The 22,408-nt window shown below is 35.6% G+C and overlaps 1 protein-coding gene across 1 annotated transcript in view; it reads left to right on the plus strand.

The window, feature by feature from the left end:
- The first annotated feature begins 324 nt into the window (after window positions 1-324).
- The window catches only part of LOC145688544 (uncharacterized), a 258,781-nt gene continuing 236,697 nt past the window's right edge, over window positions 325-22,408 (plus strand). Inside the window, exon 1 of the mRNA XM_081762929.1 lies at window positions 325-798. Coding sequence (XP_081619055.1) covers window positions 729-798 — 70 coding nt within the window. The 5' untranslated portion in view covers window positions 325-728. The remainder of the gene's footprint in view (window positions 799-22,408) is intronic.

Here is a 22,408-nt window from a genome sequence, read left to right on the forward strand (position 1 = left end):
ATATTGTAGCACCTGCATTTTTCTGCATCCTTCCTATACAACGATGATGAAATCCAATTTGGTGTAGAAGTCCGTAAAAATATCTTTCAGAAAATAAGATGAATGGGAGTGAGTGTGTAATGAGAACCTTACGAAATTCAGTGCTGTGTATTATTTTGTGATGGTATATCTGTAACGAGTTAATAATTCTTCAATTGCGTAATTTCTTCATAAAAGAATACTATGTATTTGCGATGTTGTGTTGCAATGTTTTTTACGCATGTATACTCACAATGAAATGAGATATTGCCCTTTAGCAAGCTGGATCAAGGACAGAAAAAGGGTTTCCAAACTCTTTGTGAAGGCAATTGGTACAGTACAAGCAGATTGCTGGTATGAACAGTGTTCTTTATTTAGTACTAACAATAATTGTACATATGTTTTGATGTTGTTTATGAAGAGGTCACATTTCGATTTTGACAACGCAGAAGTTCGTTGTTCCCTACGTTCATGACAGATGGAGAAAAAGAAGTGAGTAAAATGAGCAAAGACGGGGCGGCTTGTTCTCTTCCACTGACCTAGTGTAGCAAGAGGAGTTGTTCATTCAGTTGTCTTTCAACAGTCAAAGGAAACAGTCGTGTGCAGAAATCTGTGACGCGCGAAGCAAGAAAGTGTTCCATCGTAAAGTTTGAGAAGTGTGACTCATGTTGTTTATATAGTAATCAGTTGTGTACAAAACAGAAACAAATATGGCAACAATAGAACCTATTAAAATACTGTGTGTTGCATTGGTGTTGACATCTCCGATTCACATTGTAGGTAAGTGAATGTCTTCAACAATAACAATTTGGCTGTCAAAATATCCCATGTCAATGCTGTTCGCATCCTAAATGGTTTGCAGTTATCGCCTATATCAGAAATAGTGCATGGTAATTTATTTTCTACGGCACTTGTACTCAGAAAATAGTTTTATAAAACAACGCAACCTGTAATAAAGTTCAGGTGGAATGTTGGTTACTGCATGCATCCACAATAATACGTCGTGTCTGGAGTCGAGCTCAGTACTCTTTGGATTATTGTTATTATTTGACAACAATGAACTTACGTTGGATATTCTTCTATTAATATAAATTTCACGATATTTTCTGTAATTAGTATTTAGGACTGAAATCTTTAACATATATGGATATTTACACACTTACCGGCTGCTTGTTCAAAGTCCATTTGTATTGATTTGGTTTTCCTTTTTTAGTTATTTATGTTGTCCATTAAAGAATAGTTTCTACGTTTATTTATTTTCTCCTTTTCTTCTGGATAAATACATTATTGCTAACGAACTTGCTTGCACTTTATGCTGGTATAGTAGCTAGCGCGTGAGCCCTTGTTGCATCTGATCATGGATTCGATTTCCGGATGGAGAGCGATGAAGGCATTATAACAATTCAACTTAAACTGCAGGTCATCGTCTCATATACTCTCGGTGCTGAAGAGAGATACTAAATTTTTTAACTAGCTTTGGGTGCTTGCCACTATTTTGTGTAGTCCTTTTAAATCAGTTGCTCCCATTTTTTTTCTTTTCTTTTTACATAGCTCCCTTTTCATAAACGCTGCATACTTCATATCCTTTTGCGTACACGTCTTTTGCACGGAATATCTGGTTCGATTCTCGGCGGACGCTCATGTGGTTTTCATTACACGTTAAGCTGTAGGTCCACGTCTCAAACAGCCAGCCTTCCTGCTTGAAAGGGCGGTAAACTTAAATTAAATTCACATCCTCCTTATTCCTATGACGAAATCAAAATGGCAAGCATGTATCGTCTGTAAAGCCTGCTAATGCTAAATTGTAAACGTTCATTACAAATATGTGCTTTATTCATAATATGACAGCTTATTTGTCAGTAGCCTGCGACCTCTTGCTTGCTCTTCACGCGCACCCAGGTTTGTAATCACTGCTTTAAACACATTCAGTAATTTCCAATAGCATCCACTTCCTGAAGCTTATAACCGGGCAATTATGCTCAGGTATACGTAAAAGCACTCAGCATATACATTGTGTCCAGGCGGTATCTTCAAGGTTGTTCCAATTTCCATAAATTCCCCAAGCAGTGATTATTTCAGGGGGAGGCCCGGGAGAAATTTTTCCATGGGGCATATCTCTGATTGTGCTAGACGTGGGTTTTAGTACTACTTTAACCCCCTGTGTATTAAAGTCCTCCGAGGAAAATTTGAAATCATCATTGTTCTCTGGAGTTAGATATTGTACGGATATGATCATAAGGGACAGAAAAGAAATCATTCATTGTTTCTAGGGTTATGCTGTAACATCACATTACAAGAAGAAAACGTCGTTGAAATCGAGTAACAAATAAACAAAGATGATACTAAAGTTAGAAAATAATTTAAAACGCGCTCTCAAGCGTTCTTACGCATATATTTCCTATTTGAGGTAATTATTTATAACAAATCGATGATTAAAATTGGCAAAATAATACGGCATATAAGGAAATGTTTAAGCTATTGATACTCCTCATTGTTGAAGCGAGTGATCCTCCCTTTCATTAATTTCAACTCAAACTATAGTAGTAAGTCTCTAATTTCCGACAAAACACACACAATGATCTATAAAAATCTGTGTAATCAATTAATATTCAGGAAAAAAGTCTTACATAAAACTTAGGAAAAAACGCTCCCTCATTATTGGTTCGTCTAAACTGCAAACAACTGAGACGATTGGAAATTCTCAGAAAAAAATTAGACTGCATTCGACAGAATTATATATGTTACGAAAGTTATCATAGAATTTTTATTTAAATTTTCAGGGAGTAGGATTTAACTAAGTCCTGATATTTGATTAATTTCAACTGCAAGAGTGGAGATTATGTGAAAACCTAAATCAACATACACATCATATTGTGATAAAATTGCATAATATTTACGAAAGTCATTATAGAACTTTTTTTTAACCTGGGGGGGGTGCGAGAAGTTCACTCTCTAGTTCTCGTTTGATTTTAAATTTAAGTAGTGGAAGTAATTGAGAAAAGCCTTAAAAATGAATGCTCCATATTCAATAAAAATCTAATATTTTTACGAAGGATATCTTGGATATATATATATATATATATATATATATATATAAGGGAGTGGAGAAGTAATCCATCCGGCTTTAAGGGATTAAAATCACTGCTCACTCTTAGTGATGAGCAAATGCAAGACCAAGACCAAGGCCACCCCGGTCTTGGTCTTGCACATCCAGTCTTGGTCTTGGTCTTGGTCTTGCATGCAAGAGTCTTGCAAGTCTTGCATTTAAGAAATCTCAAGCTTTTCATAGGTAAATTTTACTATGGATATAATTGATACTAAACTCTACAATGCGCCAATAGTAACGGAAATACAATGCATGTTTCTAAATGTAATATAGTTTAACATTGAGTAAGTATCATGATAGTGTACAACATAGGTGATGACCTTTCCTTTTTTAATGGGTGCCCACGCTTCACTACTTGTAAGATATGCCTAAATCACAACGTTTCGTAAGCTGTTTATATTTTTTTAACAGATCCAACACTCCATTGGTTCCCAAACTGGAGAGGCTACCCCTGAGACGCATGAAAGAAAATCAAGACGGCACAGATTATTGAAATACCATGAATTGCAAAATTATTTTTACACTCTAAAGGCGTCAGATTTTTCTTTTCAACCACGATTAGATAATCCTTGTATAATCAAACTTCCAGTTAAATATTGAGATTTTGTTTTACTGATTCCAATAGGTACTCTATGGGGCAGAAATATCCACATTATGCAAAAGTGATTAAAAAATTACAGGCTTTCGATACATGAGCATGGAGAAAAAAGGGGAGAATTAGCTGTGTTGAACGGACAACGAATGAGGTGTTAAAAAATTAGCAGTAGGGAAAAAAGGAAGAATTTTACATATTGTTAAGAGGAGGAAGAGGAACTGGTTAGGATATTGGCTGAGGAGGAACTGTATTATGACGGACGTGCTGGAAGGTATGGCGAAAGGAAAGAGAGGGAGGGAGCGAAGGAGACTAGTTGAAGGAAGGTATTAAAACAGAAAATTGCTACGTCAAGACGAAGAGACTAGCTGGGGCCACCGAACGTCGAAGCTTCTCAGTTGCAGCAAGTGACCTGCCAATAATATCAAAATAACTATGATGATGATAATATGTTTAGCAACATTGGGCAAAAGAAAGAGAGAGAAAAAATTCAAATAATTATTATAATCAAACCTCTTAAGAGTTTAGAATAATTTGAGTGAAAACTGAAAACGATTCAACTGTCTATGTCTTTTGTGTAAACTCAATCTATATAAATACTTTTGACATGTATGGGAAATACAAAATAACCAAGTTGTGGGGATAAATTTGAATTTAAACGGCATCAGAAGTGTCACTGTTCGTCTCAGAGACCCCCAAAAGTACGAATTCGGCACTAGGTCATTTTCAATAAACTTATATATCTCCTTCACCCCATGTTGCGAGGTACGGCATCGGAAGTGGCATTGTTCATCTCAATGACCTCGAAAGCCATGAGTTCGACATTGATAATGGTAATTTTTGATAATTTTATATACCTTGTTCCTCCTCCAAATTGCGGTGCTGAATTTGCATTTAAACGGGATCGGAAGTATCAATGTTCACCTTAATGACGCCGAAAACTATGGATTCGACACTAATATTTGGTCATTTTTGATCATTATTATTATTATGAATTTGGTCGTAAACGGCATCGGAAGTGTCAGTATTTAACTCAGCGGACTGGAAAACTATGGATTCGACAATAATATTTGTCATTTTCGATCGCTTTTATATATCTTCTCTTCCCTCTGCCAAGATACGGGGCTGAACTTGGATTTTAAATAGCATCGGAAGTGTCACTGTTTATCTCAGCGACCCCTTAAACTATAGACTCCATTTTAATATCGGTCACTTTCGATCATTTTTAAATATCTTTCATTCCCCCTCCCCTAAACTGCACCGTCAAATTAATACGACAGAAGCCACCTCAGGTCCGATCCTCATCTATGTCGAAAATGGGATCGAGTTCGGTCGGGTTTTTTAAGAGTTATTAAATTTTATTTCTTTTTGTACACTTTCCGTCCCCACCTCCTACCCTAAGTTCAACCGTCAAAGTGATTTGATAAAAAAAAAGTCAGAACCTCATCTACGTTGAAAATTTGATTGAGATCGATTGGTTGGTTCAAGAGTGATAAAGTCACGAAGACAGCACTTATATTATTAATTTTTTACCCCTCCTCCCCTCCCCTACGTTGCTCCGTCAAAGTAAAATGACAAAAATCGCTCCAGGCCTGAACTTCATCTATGTTGAAAATTTGATCAAGATCGGTTGGATGTTTCAAAAGTTATTAAATTAAATTTATTATATATATATCCTCCCTTTCTCCTCCTCTAGGTTCTAGCATCAAAGTGAAAGAAACTCTAAAAAGCTTTCCAGGACCGAGCCTTATACATGTTAAAAATTTGATTGAGATCGGTTCAAGAGTTATTATCACAAATTTAGTAATTTTTATTTTTATTGATTTTTGTACATATCCCCTTCCTCCTCCTCCCCTACATTGCTCCGTCAAAGTGAACTGACAGATAACATTCCAGGCTTGAACCTCATCTATGTTAAAATTTGATCGAGATTGGTTGTTTGGTTCAAGAGTTATTAAGTTTTATGTATTATATTATAACTCCCCCTTTCCCCTCCCCTAAGTTTTACCGTCAAAGAGAAATGATGAAAACACTCCCAGGCACAAACCTCATCTATGGTGAAAATTTGATCAAGATCGGTCGGCTGGTTCAAGAGATTAGGAGTCACAAGAATAGTTATTTTCAATTTTATAATATAAATGTATTATTGTAGTATAATGTTATATCGTTCAATCCTCGATGTGCCGCATACCTAAGGAGGCTAAAAGTTATATTATAATAAACAATTATTCAATGTATAAGCATCCGCCCATGAAATCAAACTGGCGGTTACATGCACTAAGTTTTTGTCAATGTCTTGAAAATATTATTTCGATATTAGTTTTAAGAGCACACATTGAAAATTTCCAACGGATGCTTGAGTCTCGGAGCCAGGGCCATACCCATGTAATCGACACCTATGATGTACAGTATTTCCGATGTTCAATACTACATTTCTCTTTAGTTTTGGAAGAAGAACACCACTAATATGCTTTGAAATGAAATGAAGTATCTAGTTTAACGTCCCACACATATGCACCATGGCTAAGGGAGACAATGATGATGAGAAATGACTGAAATGGTGGAATGAAGAAAGTAGGAGGAAACGAAAAAATACCGAGAAAACCCACGCACACGGTGTTTGTCCACCAAAAATGCTCACATGGTGCAAGATGACACCTGTGTGGCTTGAAAACGAGTAATATCTACAGAAAACGCGACCAACCAATTCAGAAAACGACATACTGTTGCTATCAACTACAGGGGCAGATCTACTCACACGGATTGCATAAACTACTGGGAACACATTCACTCCAGCAGCATTTCTACTGAAGCCAAGAAATCCATCTCCTTATTTTTTACATTATATAAAAAATCAAGTAGTGCCGGTACTTGTTCAAGTCTCTTGCGCAAGAGTCTTGGTCTTGCAGGTATGGTCTTGGTCTTGGTCTTGGTCTTGCACCCCTTGGTCTTGGTCTTGGTCTTGCACCCCTTGGTCTTGGTCTTGGTCTTGCATCGGGATTCCTGGTCTTGGTCTTGGTCTTGGTCTTGCATGCAAGACTCTTGCAAAAACTGCAAGACCAAGACTCTTGCCCTCATCATTACTCACTCTTGACTGACAAGGGACATCACCTATGTGTCCGGCTCCGATTTCAATGACATTTTTGTTTCTGAAAATGTAATCTTTTAAGTTTTACGTCCCACGATTATGCCGGTTAGGCTAAAGGAGACGGTGATGATGAGAGAAATGTGGAGGGAAGAAAGTGGGAGGAAACGGGAGAACCTCGTGAAAACCCACGAGCACGGTTTTTGTCCACCACAAATTTTTGTTTCTGATAGAGGGCATGTATGCATTATTTGTGATGACAGAAATTTTTGCCATGGTGTATGTTTTCTATTTTTTTATGTATAATTTTTAAGAGTTGTGGTTATCAGAGATTACTCCAGAAGTCCCTTACTACCCTTCGTAAACGGAGTGTTAATGAAAAAAAGTTAAGAACAACCATATTGTTACATATAAAGCCTGGGGCGAAGTCGTATGGTAGGTATGACCTTGATGGCAGTCGTCTTGAAATCCGCCATTTTGAATTAAGGTCAAGTTTTTTAATGGGAATAGGGTAATATGATACTTAATTTCAGACTATAATTTAATGAGAAAAACAATGGTGAAGTTAGTTTTAAGATATGTACTCCCATGCGCAAAAAATATTGCGCGTATACTGTAACTCACGTTTTTTCGCAATTTTTCCATTTTCCTTATGTTTATGGGTAAAATTCAGTTATTAGTATGTGGAGATAATAGAAAGCAATCCATCTAAGGAGACATTTCCAAAAAATATAATAAAATAATAAAAATATAAGCAAAAAACAAAATTATGTTCGGTTTTGTGTATACTGGCAATAATGTTTTCGAGGGATTTTTTGCAGTAGCACAGTACGATTGCAGAGGGAATAACTGGAGTTGAATCAAGGAACTTGAAAGTGGACTAATATATTGCATTTATTGGCTTAAATCTAGGGTGTAAATTGTCTACCAAATATAAATTAGCTTCTGTAACCAAGATGTTATACGGAAGTATAGAAACAAAGAGAAAAACTGTTGTCTTAAGTTTGGAAGTGACATGCTCTATAGCCATGACCATTTATTTGTTAAGAAAAAGACAGGCATCAAAAGGTAGTCTGTGTGGTCAAGTGGGTAGAGTGGCGGACTAGTAATTCTTATATTGTTTTGACACCAGATCGAATCCCATGCGATCCCATCCAATTTTTTTCTTTAAAAAACATTGTAGAAAGTGTATAATTTTTATGTTAATAAGAACCGACACAATATAATAATGAAATAACTTTTTGTTTTTTCTGATGACGTATTTATTTAGAATTAGTGTATTATTACTAATAGCGATTGTTTTCAGTTTATGGTATGATATGCTTAATCATTCCCTCTCCGTCAGCAGAAGTAACTTCAACTCACTGCGAGTGTCTGTGAGTCAGGAACAGTAAAAAAAAAAACATGCGCGACCTGCTGCTTTACACACAGCGTGGCGAACACAGTCACAGCGATAGCTCGTTGTCATGAAGAAAAAAAAAGCTGATGTTAAATTACTGTTCTAGTGTTTCAGTGTGTGTGTTTCTTTTTAGAGTATTGACTCTCTCTCTCTCTCTCCTTTTGTTTCATATCCACATGTGCAACAAATGCAATCATAAGTCTGTGTAGGGAAATAAAGGATGCTTTCTTTAAACAAAACTAAATTAACAGCTCTATTTGTGAGGAACACGAATGCTTCCAAAAGATGCCATGGATATTAATTATAATCATACCGAATTATACAGTAGCGTGAAAAACTGATAATAAAATGATGTAACATGCATAAGCTTTTTTTTCTAGCGTGACAACACATTAAACATAACAAATTAAATTTTTGGGATTACAAATTATCACCTTACGTGTCGGTATAGGCCTATTCGTTTTCACAGTCGAGCGACGAAAGAAGAAAGTGTAGTGATAGTTATAAAAACCGAATACCAGATTTCAATGAATTCAAGCTACAATGCTCCTACATATCGAAAAAATTATTTTTCGATGTCTGTCCATCTATTCGTCTCTCGGTTCGTCACGCTTTTACATGCACTCAAATAGAGGCCATACTGTTCAACGTATCTGGACCGAATTCTAGACATAACGTTTTAATAACATACTATCTTTCGAATTTTATATCCTTCGACACCTAAAAGTAAGGGTAATTTACTGAAGGATTAAAATTTAAAATAATTCAATTTTCTCAAGAAAAAAAAAAGCTGTGACGATTTTATTTACTTTTTATAAATATATATTTTATTAACAAATATCCACCGTATATGAATATTTTTTCTGAGAAAATATATATGGTGTAATTTACTGTATGGTATGCGTTCTTTTTCCACAATTTTCTCAACCACATTTCATAAATAAACGTATTATTAATAACCTAACAATATGACAACTCGTTCGAAGGAGTAGTTTACTCTTAGGGTGAGCTTTCCCCCGATGGTTTTCCCATTAATGCCTCAGGCAATTTTGTTCATATTTCGTAAAGAAATGTTTCATTAATAAACTAAGATACAGCATAAATCGTTTATTCCGTTAACATACAGAAGAAGTGGTTTTCTCAAGGGTTGAATTTTTTTTTTTTTTTTTGACAATTTTCTCAGTAATAACTGAGACAAATTTGTTCTAATTTCAGTAAAAATATTGTCTGTAACACTCTTACAATATGCATAACTTGCTTGTTCCGAAAAGAAAAATCCAAAAGAGAGAGTTTACTTTGACAGTGAAATTTTTCCCGACGATTTGCTTAAAAATTATTCGATATACTGTCAAAATTACAGATAGAAGAGTTTACCTTTGGGGGTAAGCTTTTCCCGATGACCTTCCTAAAAACAACTCAGGAGATGTTTGTTGTTCATATTTTATAAATACATGTTACATAAATAACCTAGCTATATGGTATAATTCCCTCATCCGGAAAATCTAGAAGTGGTATATTACTTTTGATAGTAAGTTTTACCCTGCGATTTTCTCAAGAACGACTCAGGCGATTGTGTTCGTATTTCATAAATAAATGTTTTATGAAAACACTAACAATATAGCATAGCTTGTTTGTCCTGAAAAGATCCACAAAGGATAATTTATTCTTGGGGTGACTTTTTTCATGATTTTCTCAGAAATTACTCAGACTCTTTTGCTTATAGTTCGCATACAATTATATCCTTAATAATTCTAATATATGGATCAAGTTATTTCTAACCAAAATATGACCAATGGGTACTTTACTTTTGGGCCTGAAGTTTCTTCTAGCAAAGTTTTCCAAAATATTATTTTATTCGCAATTTCCCAAATAAATGTTTCAATAATAGTTGCAGCCTAACACGAGTCAGTGAAAGAAATTCAAGCGAGAAAGTACAGTGCGTTTGCTCCGTACCCTTTCTTAAATGTATTTTTAATGTTACTCCTAATCACAATTTTCCGAACAAAATCGAAACCTCTTTTTAAATGTGCCTTGTTGTGGTCAAATGGTTCAAGTGCATTGGTTCTGGATTTGATTTCCAGTGAGAGCTAGTGTATTTTCGTCCAAGAGATGTTACACGTCGGTGCAAAGAAAAAAAGTGTTTAAATAAGCCTAACCAAGCTAATCAACAAAGAAATAATACAATGTAACGAAATTATCGTAGAAACATTGTTAATATTAGGTAGGTGCGACTGAAATGTCCAAACGATGATTGTCAATTCCAAAGGTAAAAAAGTGAAAAATACAATGCCAGGTTAATCAGTGGCCTCTAGGTAAAGCTATCCTACTAACATAAGAAGTGATTGAGATGCCAAAAAATGTTGTAATCGCTGGGAGACATGTTAGGAGAATACAGAGGTGAGAGAGAGTTTAATACTGCGAATCATGGATAGTCTTCACTTTCGTTTGAGGGCGAATATTGAAGTCCGTAGGCCTACATAGGTTTGCATTGAAATGAACATTCTTTGTTTTCGGCCGGCGGGAGCTCAGGTGGTTCAGATTCCACTTTAATCAGTAGGTCCACGTCTCATATAGCCTCGCTGCTGAAAGGGACGATAAACTCAAAATCACATCACACATCTTTGTTTTCGCCTTTGTTTTAGCCCATAAATGTCTCTGTTCATGAGCTCCTTAGTGGATATGCAGTTAGCGTATGCGCCTTTGGCGTGGAAGACACGGCTTCGATTCCCGGCGAGAGCTCACGTGGTTTAGAGTCCACGTTAATCAGTAGACCGAAGTCTCATATAGCTTCGTTGCTGAACGAGACGTTAAACTGAAACTCAATGTCTTTGTTCATAAATTTCTTTGTGTATGGTTTTGCATATACGTGGCATGGATATTAAATTTTGATTTCTACGCCATATGTATCTAATTATATACACACCTATAAAACGAACACAACAAACTTGGAATATCTACATTGTTTGCGTATGGAAAATCATCACGTTCTGCTGCACAGGAGAGCCGTGTGTATGGAATTCCATACACGTGGCAATCAACCTATTAAGAAATGTATAATAATAATAATAATAATAATAATAATAATAATAATAATAATAATAATAATAAACAGAAAACGATACGATCATTTACATAATTTATAAACATAAGTTAACATTTAATAAGCATATAACTGCAATGGAATTAAGTTGTTTCTCTCTCTCCCTTAACGCAACAGCCCTTATTGTGCTAAGGCGTAGAAGAGAACTTGTAGCACTCACGATTTGGGGCGGTGTGCGGTCAGAACATCGGATCCCTTTGTTGTTAGTCCTAGCTTTCTAGACGGATGCAGTTATTCCCGATAGAATATACAAGCAAATAGACTTTTGCATTATCCCTCAATGTGATACTTGTGGTTGCTTAACCGTATACAGACAGCTGTCCATGGAAGAATCGTTGATAATAATAATAATAATAATAATAATAATAATAATAATAATAATAATAATAAATAACAGAAACTCGACAAATATTCTTGCAAATAATAGGAAACAGTTTGCGTCACACTTTTCACTTTGCTAGACACACCAGTGTGCCGCGTTATACCAATTGTGCCACACTGGAATATAGGGAATGGCTTTTTAATTTTTTCCAACTATTCCAACTGCTTCAATTGAAATGGATCTATAACAATAAGAGAGTGAATTTAGTCTTCTTACCCTTCGATTTAGAAATAAGGTTCGCGAGAATATCATAAAAGAATAATATACTCAGAATTGTATATAGTAGTTTGTTTTATTCGAAATTACATACTTCCTACAACTGTTTTTTGATTGAAATGATTTGAAATGAAACCTTTAAGTTTTACATCCCACGTAATGCCGGCTAGGCTAAAGGAGACAGTGATGATAAGAAATGAATGAAATGGTCGAATGAAGAAAGTGGGATAAAACGGGAGAACCCTGAGAAAACTCACGCACACAGTGTCCAGCACAAGGTTCACTTGGCGCGAGCATAGATCGAACCAAGGACTCCATGCACAAGAGGAGAACGCTCTACCACTGAAACACCGTGGCCTCTGAAATTGCTTAAAGGAGAAAGGGACTACTTTATGAAAACTTGATGACAAACACATTTGTTAAAAAATACATGCTTTTCGTGAAATATTGCTTATAGACATGGGCGGATTAAGGCTTTTGGGGACCTAGAGCCGACTATTTTAAGGGGGCCCTATGTTAAGAATAGTTCCAGTGCATAAATTTTCTTTGCTGCCTTCCACAGCCTCATAGGTTTATGGAACTACCGAGAACTATGCTGTAATATTTGAATGTGCTCCAAGTTTACAATAATTAGTTTAGTTAAATCCATTATTAACAATTAAATAATTGCATTCATTATTAACAGTTAAATGCTGCTGATGGAAAGACTTAAATCTAGCGATACCGCGAGCGTAACGAGCGGAAAAAAATTAGCATCGGTCTGGAGCCTATAATATAAGTTGATTACTATATTTTTACTGTTATACAGAGGGATTTTAAAGTGCTCCCTGAGCTTGGGGTCCCGAAGCCTGGGCTCCATTGGCTCCGCCTTTAATCCGCTAATGCCTATAGATTATAAATTAAAGGGGACGGGCAGGGTCCGTTCTAAAAATTCCGGCCCGTGCAGACCGCTAGCCCCTGTGTATATGCTATCTTTGGAAATACAGTAGAGTTTCGTTTATCCGACATAAAACAGACAGGCAGAATGCCGGATAATATGGGTGTGTTAAGGAAAGACCTATTAAAAGTCAAACTATGATATAATTTTACATATTACTCATCTAATAATCATGTTTTGCAAGAAACAAATATAATGCATTGACTCAGGGACGTATCCAGCGTGAGGTCCTGGAAGCTGTCCCTTTCCAAACCTCAAACACTTTTTAATAAACCTACTTTTTTCCTTTTGAGGTTCTTTTATATCAGATTACTTTGAGTCAGTGTTCAAAATGTGGGCAATGCGTTGTTGTTATAATTCTAACGAGTAACATTTCCCCAGTGTAACACTCCAATTTTGATAAAATTTGGCAGGTAGATACTACACATAAAGTAAACAAATAAGTGCTTTTTTTATTTTTTGCGGAAAAACGGTTTTAGGGGTTAGCCTCACCCAAAATTTTGAAAGTTGACGCCCGAAAGGCAAAAACAAGTGGACCAAAGTGAACGAAATTGTGCACAGATATTGCAGACGTAAAATTAGGGAATACGTATTTTGTATTTTCCTGGAAAAAACGGTTAGGTGGGGCACAGACACCTCCAAACCTTTGATCATGAAATAATAAAAATTGCTAGTAACATGTAAGATGTGTGTAAAGGACATGAAGAATTGCAACGACACTTTGTGTATGAACAATACGCAAAAAATAAACGAATACGGTTTTTGTTTATTTTCTGCGGAAAAACGGTTCTAGGGGAAAAAGCCCCCACCCAAAATTTTGAAAGTTGACACCTGAAAGGTAAGAAAAAGTGAACCGAAGTGAATGAAATTGTGCATAGATATTTTAGACGAAAAATGAGGGAATACGGGTTTCGTATTTTCCTGGAAAAAACGGTTAGGTGGGGCACAGACTCCTCCAAACCTTTGATCATGAAATAACAAAAGTGCTAATAACAGTATGTCAGAAGTGCCCAAATTTACATGAAGAATTGGAACAAAACTTTGTGTTAGGACAATAAGCAAAAAATAAACAAATACGGCTTTTTTATTTCCTGTGAAAAAAACGGTCTTAGGGGACAAAAGGTCCTACCCAGAATTTTGAAATTTGACGCCCGAAAGGGAAGAAGAAATCGACCGAACTGAATGAAATTGTTCACAAATGTTGTAGAGGTAAGATGAGGGAATACGTGTTTCGTATTTTCCTGAAAAGAAAAATACTGTTGAGTGGACCGTGGTGTTGAGTGTCGGAAGGAGTGGACCGAAGCCAATGAAATTGTCTATAGATATTGGATATGATAAATAAAGCCTCTCCTGTTTCACAAGTGTCTCCATCAGATTTATTCAAATTTGGCAGATCAGCAACAATCACAAACAGTATAGCGTATTTTATAGTATTTCACGAGGTAACTTTAACCCTTACAATGATTTTCCGCATAAACAAAAACACGTGCCGATTAATTTCCTGTTTGCTGTTGATGTGCCAAAATTGATAGGGACATCTTAAAAACACGAAAGTCCTTATTTTACATACAGTCTATACAATATCTACACACAATTTCATTTGCTTCGGTCCACTCCTTCCTGCACTTTTACGGTAATATTTTTTTTTCGGAGTGGCTCTAGGCTCCAACACTGTTTTTCCGTACAAATTAAAACACATTTCATTTATTGTTTTGCAAATTGTCCCTATACGAAGTTTCGTTGCAATTCTCCATACTCTTTAGGAACTTCTGACGTATACTTATTTGCACTTTTGATATTTCGTAATAACCAGCTAAGAAGATCCGTGTCCCACTCAACCGTTTTTGTTTTGTTTTGTTTTTTTTTTTTCAGGAAAATACGAAACACAATTACCTAAATTTACGTCTAGAATATGTGTGCACGATTTCATCCAATTCGGTGCACTTCTTGTTGCTTTTTTGGCCTCAAATTTCAAAATTTTGGGTGGGGAATTCTTCCCCCTAAAACCATTTTTTCGCAGAAAAAAAACCGTATTCGTTTGTTTTTTGTGTATTGTCCCTACACAATGTGTCGTTCCAATTCTTCATGTCCTTTAAGCACTTCTGACATACTGTTATTAGCACTTTTGATATTTCACGATCAAAGTTTTGGAGGGGTCTGTGTCCCACCCAAACGTTTTTCTTTTCTTTTTTCCAGGAAAATACAAAACCCGTATTCCCTCATTTTACGTCTACAATATTTGGGCACAATTTCTTTCATTTAGATTCACTTCTTCTTGCCTTTCGGGCATCAACATTCAAAATTTTGGATGGGGGCTTTTGCCCCAAAAAGCCATTTTTTCGCCAGAAAATAAAAAAAACAGGTATTCGTTTAGTTTTTGCGTATCGTATATACACAAAGTGTCGTTGGAATTCTTCGTCCTTTACACACATCTGACATATTGTTACTAGCACTTTTGATATTTCATGATCAAAGGTTTGGAGGAGTCTGTGCCCCACCTAACCGTTTTTTCCAGGAAAATACAAAACACAACCTTCATTCCTTCATTTTACGTCTGCCATATCTGTGCACAATTTCGTTCACTTTGGTCCACTTGTTTTTGCCTTTCGGGCGTCAATTTTCAAAATTTTGGGTGGGGGCTTTTGCCCCCTAAAATCGTTTTTCCGCAGAAAAAGAGAAACATGTATTCGTTTATTTTATGTGTAGTATCTACCTGCCAAATTTTATCAAAATCGGAGTGTTACTTGTAAGAATATACCGTAATGCCATTGAACCAGGTGGAATTAAAGCACACTTTTAAATGGGATTATAATTTCGTTTCCGTTTTGTTTATAACATTACTGTATTAGAACGATACACTCATAGCCATTTGCTATTTTTTTATGTGATATACGTAGCAGACAGTTTTCCTTACATGTCTCTAGAAAATATTTTTTGATTTCGTTTGTGTTACAATGCAGTTTGACCGGTTCATAAATGAAAAGTAAGAAACGTTTAAGAGAAATACAGAACTGTTGCATTGTTATTATTATTATTATTATTATTATTATTATTATTATTATTATTATTGATATTTTTGAAACATTAGAATTACATGCTTACGAAAATTCGTGTTGGGCCCCCCTCCGAAAAGAAAAGTTGGATACGTGCCTGCACTGAATGATAGACGTATGAGTCATGGTATAGACGGGCGTGCTAGGCGATCGAGTCCGGAGCATCGAAAACAGACCACAACTTGCAGTTCTTCTTGCCAATTGATGCTGCTTTTTACCTGCTATGATATGTCGGATAATAATGTGGAATAAACGAAGGTCGAGACCATGGCGTATTGGTGTTTCATGCACCTAAACCTGTAAAATATTTGTGCCGAAAACATCTTTCACTCACTAGCTAAATTTGTGGGTATGATCGCACATCTTCCCTTATAAAGTATAGTCTTATAAAGAATATATATAGCATGCTAAAAACCTAAAGACCAAATTCAATAATTTTCTATAGTTTTCTTTTTTAACAACGGGAAACTTGTTTAATTCATCACGATTAATCACGTTTGATACTAAGATGTCTGTTTCTGTCTATATATATTTTTCATACTTTATTGGAGACAATTTTTTTTTCAAGAAAAGAGGATGATAAAAGAAGCTATACAACAGCATAAACTGAAAACAATCGCTATTAGTAATAATACACTAATTCTAAATAAATACGTCATCAGAAAAAACAAAAAGTTATTTCATTATTATATTGTGTCGGTTCTTATTAACATAAAAATTATACACTTTCTACAATGTTTTTTAAAGAAAAAATTGGATGGGATCGCATGGGATTCGATCTGGTGTCAAAACAATATAAGAATTACTAGTCCGCCACTCTACCCACTTGACCACACAGACTACCTTTTGTTGCCTGTCTTTTTCTTAACAAATAAATGCTCATGGCTATAGAGCATGTCACTTCCAAACTTAAGACAACAGTTTTTCTCTTTGTTTCTATACTTCCGTATAACATCTTGGTTACAGAAGCTAATTTATATTTGGTAGACAATTTACACCCTAGATTTAAGCCAATAAATGCAATATATTAGTCCACTTTCAAGTTCCTTGATTCAACTCCAGTTATTCCCTCTGCAATCGTACTGTGCTACTGCAAAAAATCCCTCGAAAACATTATTGCCAGTATACACAAAACCGAAAATAATTTTGTTTTTTGCTTATATTTTTATTATTTTATTATATTTTTTGGAAATATCTCCTTAGATGGATTGCTTTCTATTATCTCCACATACTAATAACTGAATTTTACCCATAAACATAAGGAAAATATAATAATTGCGAAAAATCGTGAGTTACAGTATACGCGCAATATTTTTTGCGCATGGGAGTACATTTGGGGAAAAGTTAAGACAAGCATATTAATTGTTTATACTTACTATGAGTGTAAGTTTCTTACCTCCGCTTCTAACCCGCGTATTAACGATAATAAGTAAATAAAAGCTTTGGTAATACATATTATGCCTAGAGAGAAGTGGTACGGTAAGGGTAACCTTGACGGCAGCCATCTTGAAAACCGCCATTTTGCATTAAAGTGAAGTTTTGAAAAATAAAAGCCATAGCATGTGACACCTCATTTTGATAGCACATTTTCCCAAAAAAGCCAATGGTATGTTTATTTTTGTTCTATAGTTAATCAGTATAAATTTAGGACTGCTTATAATGTGCACCAAACGTCCATTACTTCATCTTTCAAATTGGCAACACTCCTAATTTTCACCGCATATTTTAAGATTCCAACTGGCACTTTGAAATTGTTGCCATGGCTCATGTTTTCTAAATTTATTATATTTTTTAAGAGTTGTGATTTGTCAGTTCATGAATAGTGTTGTGATAAGCATCCAGCAATCTTTCTGAATTTTGAAGACTTGCAATGTAATTATTTATTTCAAACCATTATACATGAGAAGTCTTATGAGACGTGAACAATGAGAAGGCTTGAGAGACATGGACAAACAAAAATAAAATTGTAATTGATTTTCGGAACATGAACACAAAATATTAGGGAACTTAGCGTACAATGTTGCGCGAACGACAAATAATCTAATATAAATAGAATAAAGAGTTTGTATGTTTGTCTGTCTGTCTGTCTGACTGTGCGCGGCCTGGGGACCAGACGAGTGGACCGAGGATTACCAAATTTTGGTCAAGGGTACCTTGGCCCAGGCCCCAGATCAAGACGAAGCCTTTTTACAAATTTGTAACCAGGGGAGTCTCAGGGGGCGTTTACCGGAACCGGTTTGGGAACCGGACAAATTGACCGAGAGTTACCAAATTTTAGTCACGAATACCTTGGTCCAGGCTCCAGACCAGAGTTAAACGTTTTTGTCAAAATTCGAGCCAGGGGGCTCTCAGGGGGGGCAATTTAGCGGGACATGTAAAAGTAGTAGAAAATGATCGATATTAGTCTCGAATTCATAGTTTTCGCGGTCGCTGAAATCAATGGTGAAACTCCGATCGCATTAACTTCCAAATTCACGCTATTCGGTTCCGGACCGGGGGTCACGGGAAGGGGGATGAGATACCGAGACACATAAAGGTAATCGAAAATGATCGATATTAGTGTCGCGGTCGCTGAAATCAATGGTGACACTTCCATTAGCGATTATTTGCAAATTTAGTTACAATTGTATGAGAGCCGGGAATCAGTGGGGGGATACCGAGACATGGAAAAAATAGCCCAAAATGACCGATATTAGTATCAAATCCATAGTTTTCGCGGTCGCTGAGATCAATGGTGATACTCCCACATGCTTTGACTTCCACCGTGCAAAACATGGATATTTTCAAATAATAATAATAATAATAATAATAATAATAATAATAATAATCTTCTAAGGAACACCAGCAATTAATAGACTAGTAGATCCAACGATCAGGTGCCTCACGTAAATTCCAATATAAACGCCACACAATATCTGTCTATGAAAACGCTTGCTGCCATTTATTACCATTTTCCTTCTATGGCTATTAACGTGAAACCGGAAGTGGTTAAGTTCTTCAATTTCCGCTTTAAATATAGTTTCAAGGGATAAGATACTTCATATTGTTCCAATGCTAAATCAATTGTAAACAATCGCTTCTCGGCATATATAACCGCTCTTGGTCTTTGAAGATCAATATTCAAACCGGAAATATTAAATTTCTAAAATTTCCGTTTATAGTTGAGAGATATGAGTAAGGATATTATATTGTCTTAAGAGATTGAATCGATTCAAAAAAAAAAAAAAAACGCTTCTCGCTATCTGTTACCGATTATGATCTACGAAGGTCAATATTGAAACTGGATGTTGTTAATTTCTACTACTTCCGATTTTAATATAGGGTTACCGAAGAATATAGAAACTATCCCTGAAAGTCGTAATCGATTGGAGAAAACAGTTTCTTTCTATCATTTACAGTTTTTAGTCTATACAGATCAATATTGAAACCGGAAGTAGTAAATTTCTACCACTTCCAGTTATAGTGAAGAGGTATGGGTAATGCTGGTATATCGTCTTGAGGCGTCGAATCGACTACGAAAAACCGCTTCTAGCTACGTGCTTCTCGTTTGTGTTCTATGAAAATGAATATTGAAACCGAAAGTTAAATTTAACCACTTTCGTTTTTAATAGATGATTACCGAAGGCGATAAAAACTATTCCTGAGAAGCTTAATTGATTGCAGAAAACCGCTTTCTTTCTATCTTTTACCGTTTTAGATCTATTAAATCTACATTGAAACTGGAAGTTGTAGCCGAGTTTAACCACTTCTGGTCGTCAGGTCGCAATCAAAAACTATACAGCAAATTCTTGGTGCCCACAAGTCTAGCCTCCAAATTTCAGGTCAAAAGATCCAAAATTGCGACTTGCAGTATGGTACAAACAGACAGACAGACAAACCGACAAATGCACATTGAGTTCCATCAGGAGCCTCACTGACGTTCGTCAAAACTATCAAAGAGGCATAATAAAGCTATTCCCAACACCCTTTACAAATACATTTACATTTCATTTACAGAGATTTAATTGACGTAACTATTACAATAGTGATAATTAACGGAAAAAATGTTGGAAACAAAGATACCTTACGCACCATGAACATAATATAAAAACAGTTGTCGAAGAACACACTTCGAAATGAGTGACAACTAGACTGAAACAAAATTCGACCAGATGTTGGAAATTTGTAGGACGATCTTCAACGTATCCAGATTTGAACCAAGAACAAGCTATGAAGTTGTGGAATTTTGGAGATGAGAATTGGTTATGCACAAGTGATTGGAGTTTTAAGACGTTGTGTCGTTAGTGAAGATTGATGTCCAGGTTATCGAGAAAAACTCGAACAAAGTTCTTCTGAAGAAATAAACATCCGCAAGTTGGATTATCCTGTCGCCTTCGGAGGTATAGGCCTACGTAAGATTCTGACTTTGCAATTGAACGGTTTTATTGCTGTCATTGCGGCTTCATCGTTAAAAGTTGTCCAAAAATCGACTAAAGTACAGAATCTTCTGAAACATTAGGAAACTAAACCTTTTCAAACCACTCTAACAAATTCTATTTTTCCATCTTTTCACTGCTCGAAGCTGCAATGTACAGATTGTCGGCTGTAAGCAAGGATTCTAAAACTCCTGGACCAAAGTTTTCTCCTGTTTCCGGTAACACGATGTAAAGCGGACTTATTAGTTGCCCAGCAGCTGAAATAGTGGGCATAGTTGTATATGAATGAGATGTGAATGATTTTGATTGAAAAATTGCTTCTATTCTTTTGATACCTTTAACATCCAATGTACGTTCGGAATGAAGTTCGAGATTAAAACCACTTTGATCACTGTTATAAATTTGTTTTCGCTGGTATTTATCAAAATACTGTTTTCTCGCTGCCAGAAAGTCACAGGCAATTTTATTGACGTCATTACTTTCTGCAAAATAACCATGAGTTATTTATCTGGTTACTTTTCGTAACACAATTCTACGTTTAATTCTGAATTTCCAAATCCAGTTAGGTGATGCCGATTTTTTTTTTTTTTTTATATTGACTTCTGTTTGCTTCAAAAGTGCCCATCGCTTCAAATCAGAATCATGTACAACTAGTTTTTTTTAAATTATTTTGCTGTAACAAACTCATTAAGGGTATATTGATCGATCTTGTCTAGTTTGTCAAATCAATTTCAGCCTCTGTAACTTCATTTTTAAATCGTCTCAATTGTCGGTCGTTAGTGACAACGCGATAATGTTTTGCAACAGTTCTCCAACGTAAACGTCCCTTTTTCCCACTTTCCCAATATTCAACAATTTGCGTTTTTAGTTTCTAAAGATATATATTGCGTACCTTTCTTAGGGGACTTGAATAGGACGATTCTGCTTCGTCCTCTGGTTGCGAATCATTGCTAATACTATCGTAACAAATTTATCCACCGTCTTCAGGTTCAGGTTCCATATCACTAAAATCCAAATCCGTAGTCCTCTCGATGCACAGTGTACTTGGAAATACGCACTCGTCGATAATTTGCACTAATTGAGACTTTAATTCAATCTCATGCGCATTGATTGTGGTCTCATGAGCCGTAATCTTGTACTCTTTTACAACATTGAAGCGGTTAAGTTTTGCCATTTTTCAGTACGGCAAACTTGATCAAAGCAAAAGTAACAGATTATTAAAACACAATTCAAGTTTTATTAACATTAACAATACGAGAACGTCCATTTCAACTTGAATCATTGCCACATGCAAACGCAAACCAACAGACCTACACCTGCCCTTCAAAAACTTGTTTAACTAACTAACTAACTCTATGGCCTATGGAACCCGGAGGTTCAATGCCGCGTTCACAAAAGCTCTCCACTGACTTCTATCCTTAGCTAACTGCATCCAGTTTCTACTTTGTATCAAAAACTTGTTTACTGACATGAATCATCGCACAACGAAAAAACTCCAAGTTTGCATTCAGGTAATACCGAAGACGTAGCTTGCAATGGATAACAGAGGAGACAAGAAATCAAATGAAAATTCATTTCAAAAAGGAAAACCAAATATGATTGTTGTGTAAATCAATTGTCTTTTGTTTTGTTTTATATGTATTTCTTTACTGTTTATTTATTTTCTATGGCATTTTTTAGCTAGTCAGACAAAAAATGTCATTTGTTTTCTAGCGATTGTTGTTGAAGGTTCATATTTGTAAGATTTATAATTTAGAGATGCAAAAAACCCGGCTTTTTTGAATCGATGGTTTTTTCACATAAAAAGGCTTTTTTGAGAAAAAAGCGAGAATTTTGGAAATTTTGGCTTTTTTCATTTTCATGATTTTTCTATCTAAATAGCTTTCTTATAGTATATTCCATAGTTAGATAAGAATTCCATGACCTAAATGCGATATTTCGCTCTGAAATTCACCATCAAGATGGATGGAGCACATGTTTTACGAATTAAAGCTAACATGAAGAATGTAGTATTTGAGGGGAATTTTAGAGGCTATTTAACTTTATTTTAACTTTTGAGTTATCGACATCTTTTTTCTTCTCTAGATCATTTTAGTTTGTCATCC

This window comes from Thermobia domestica, chromosome 6 (assembly GCF_964235325.1).
Source record: "Thermobia domestica chromosome 6, izTheDome1.hap1.1, whole genome shotgun sequence".
In the NCBI taxonomy this organism is placed as follows: domain Eukaryota; kingdom Metazoa; phylum Arthropoda; class Insecta; order Zygentoma; family Lepismatidae; genus Thermobia; species Thermobia domestica.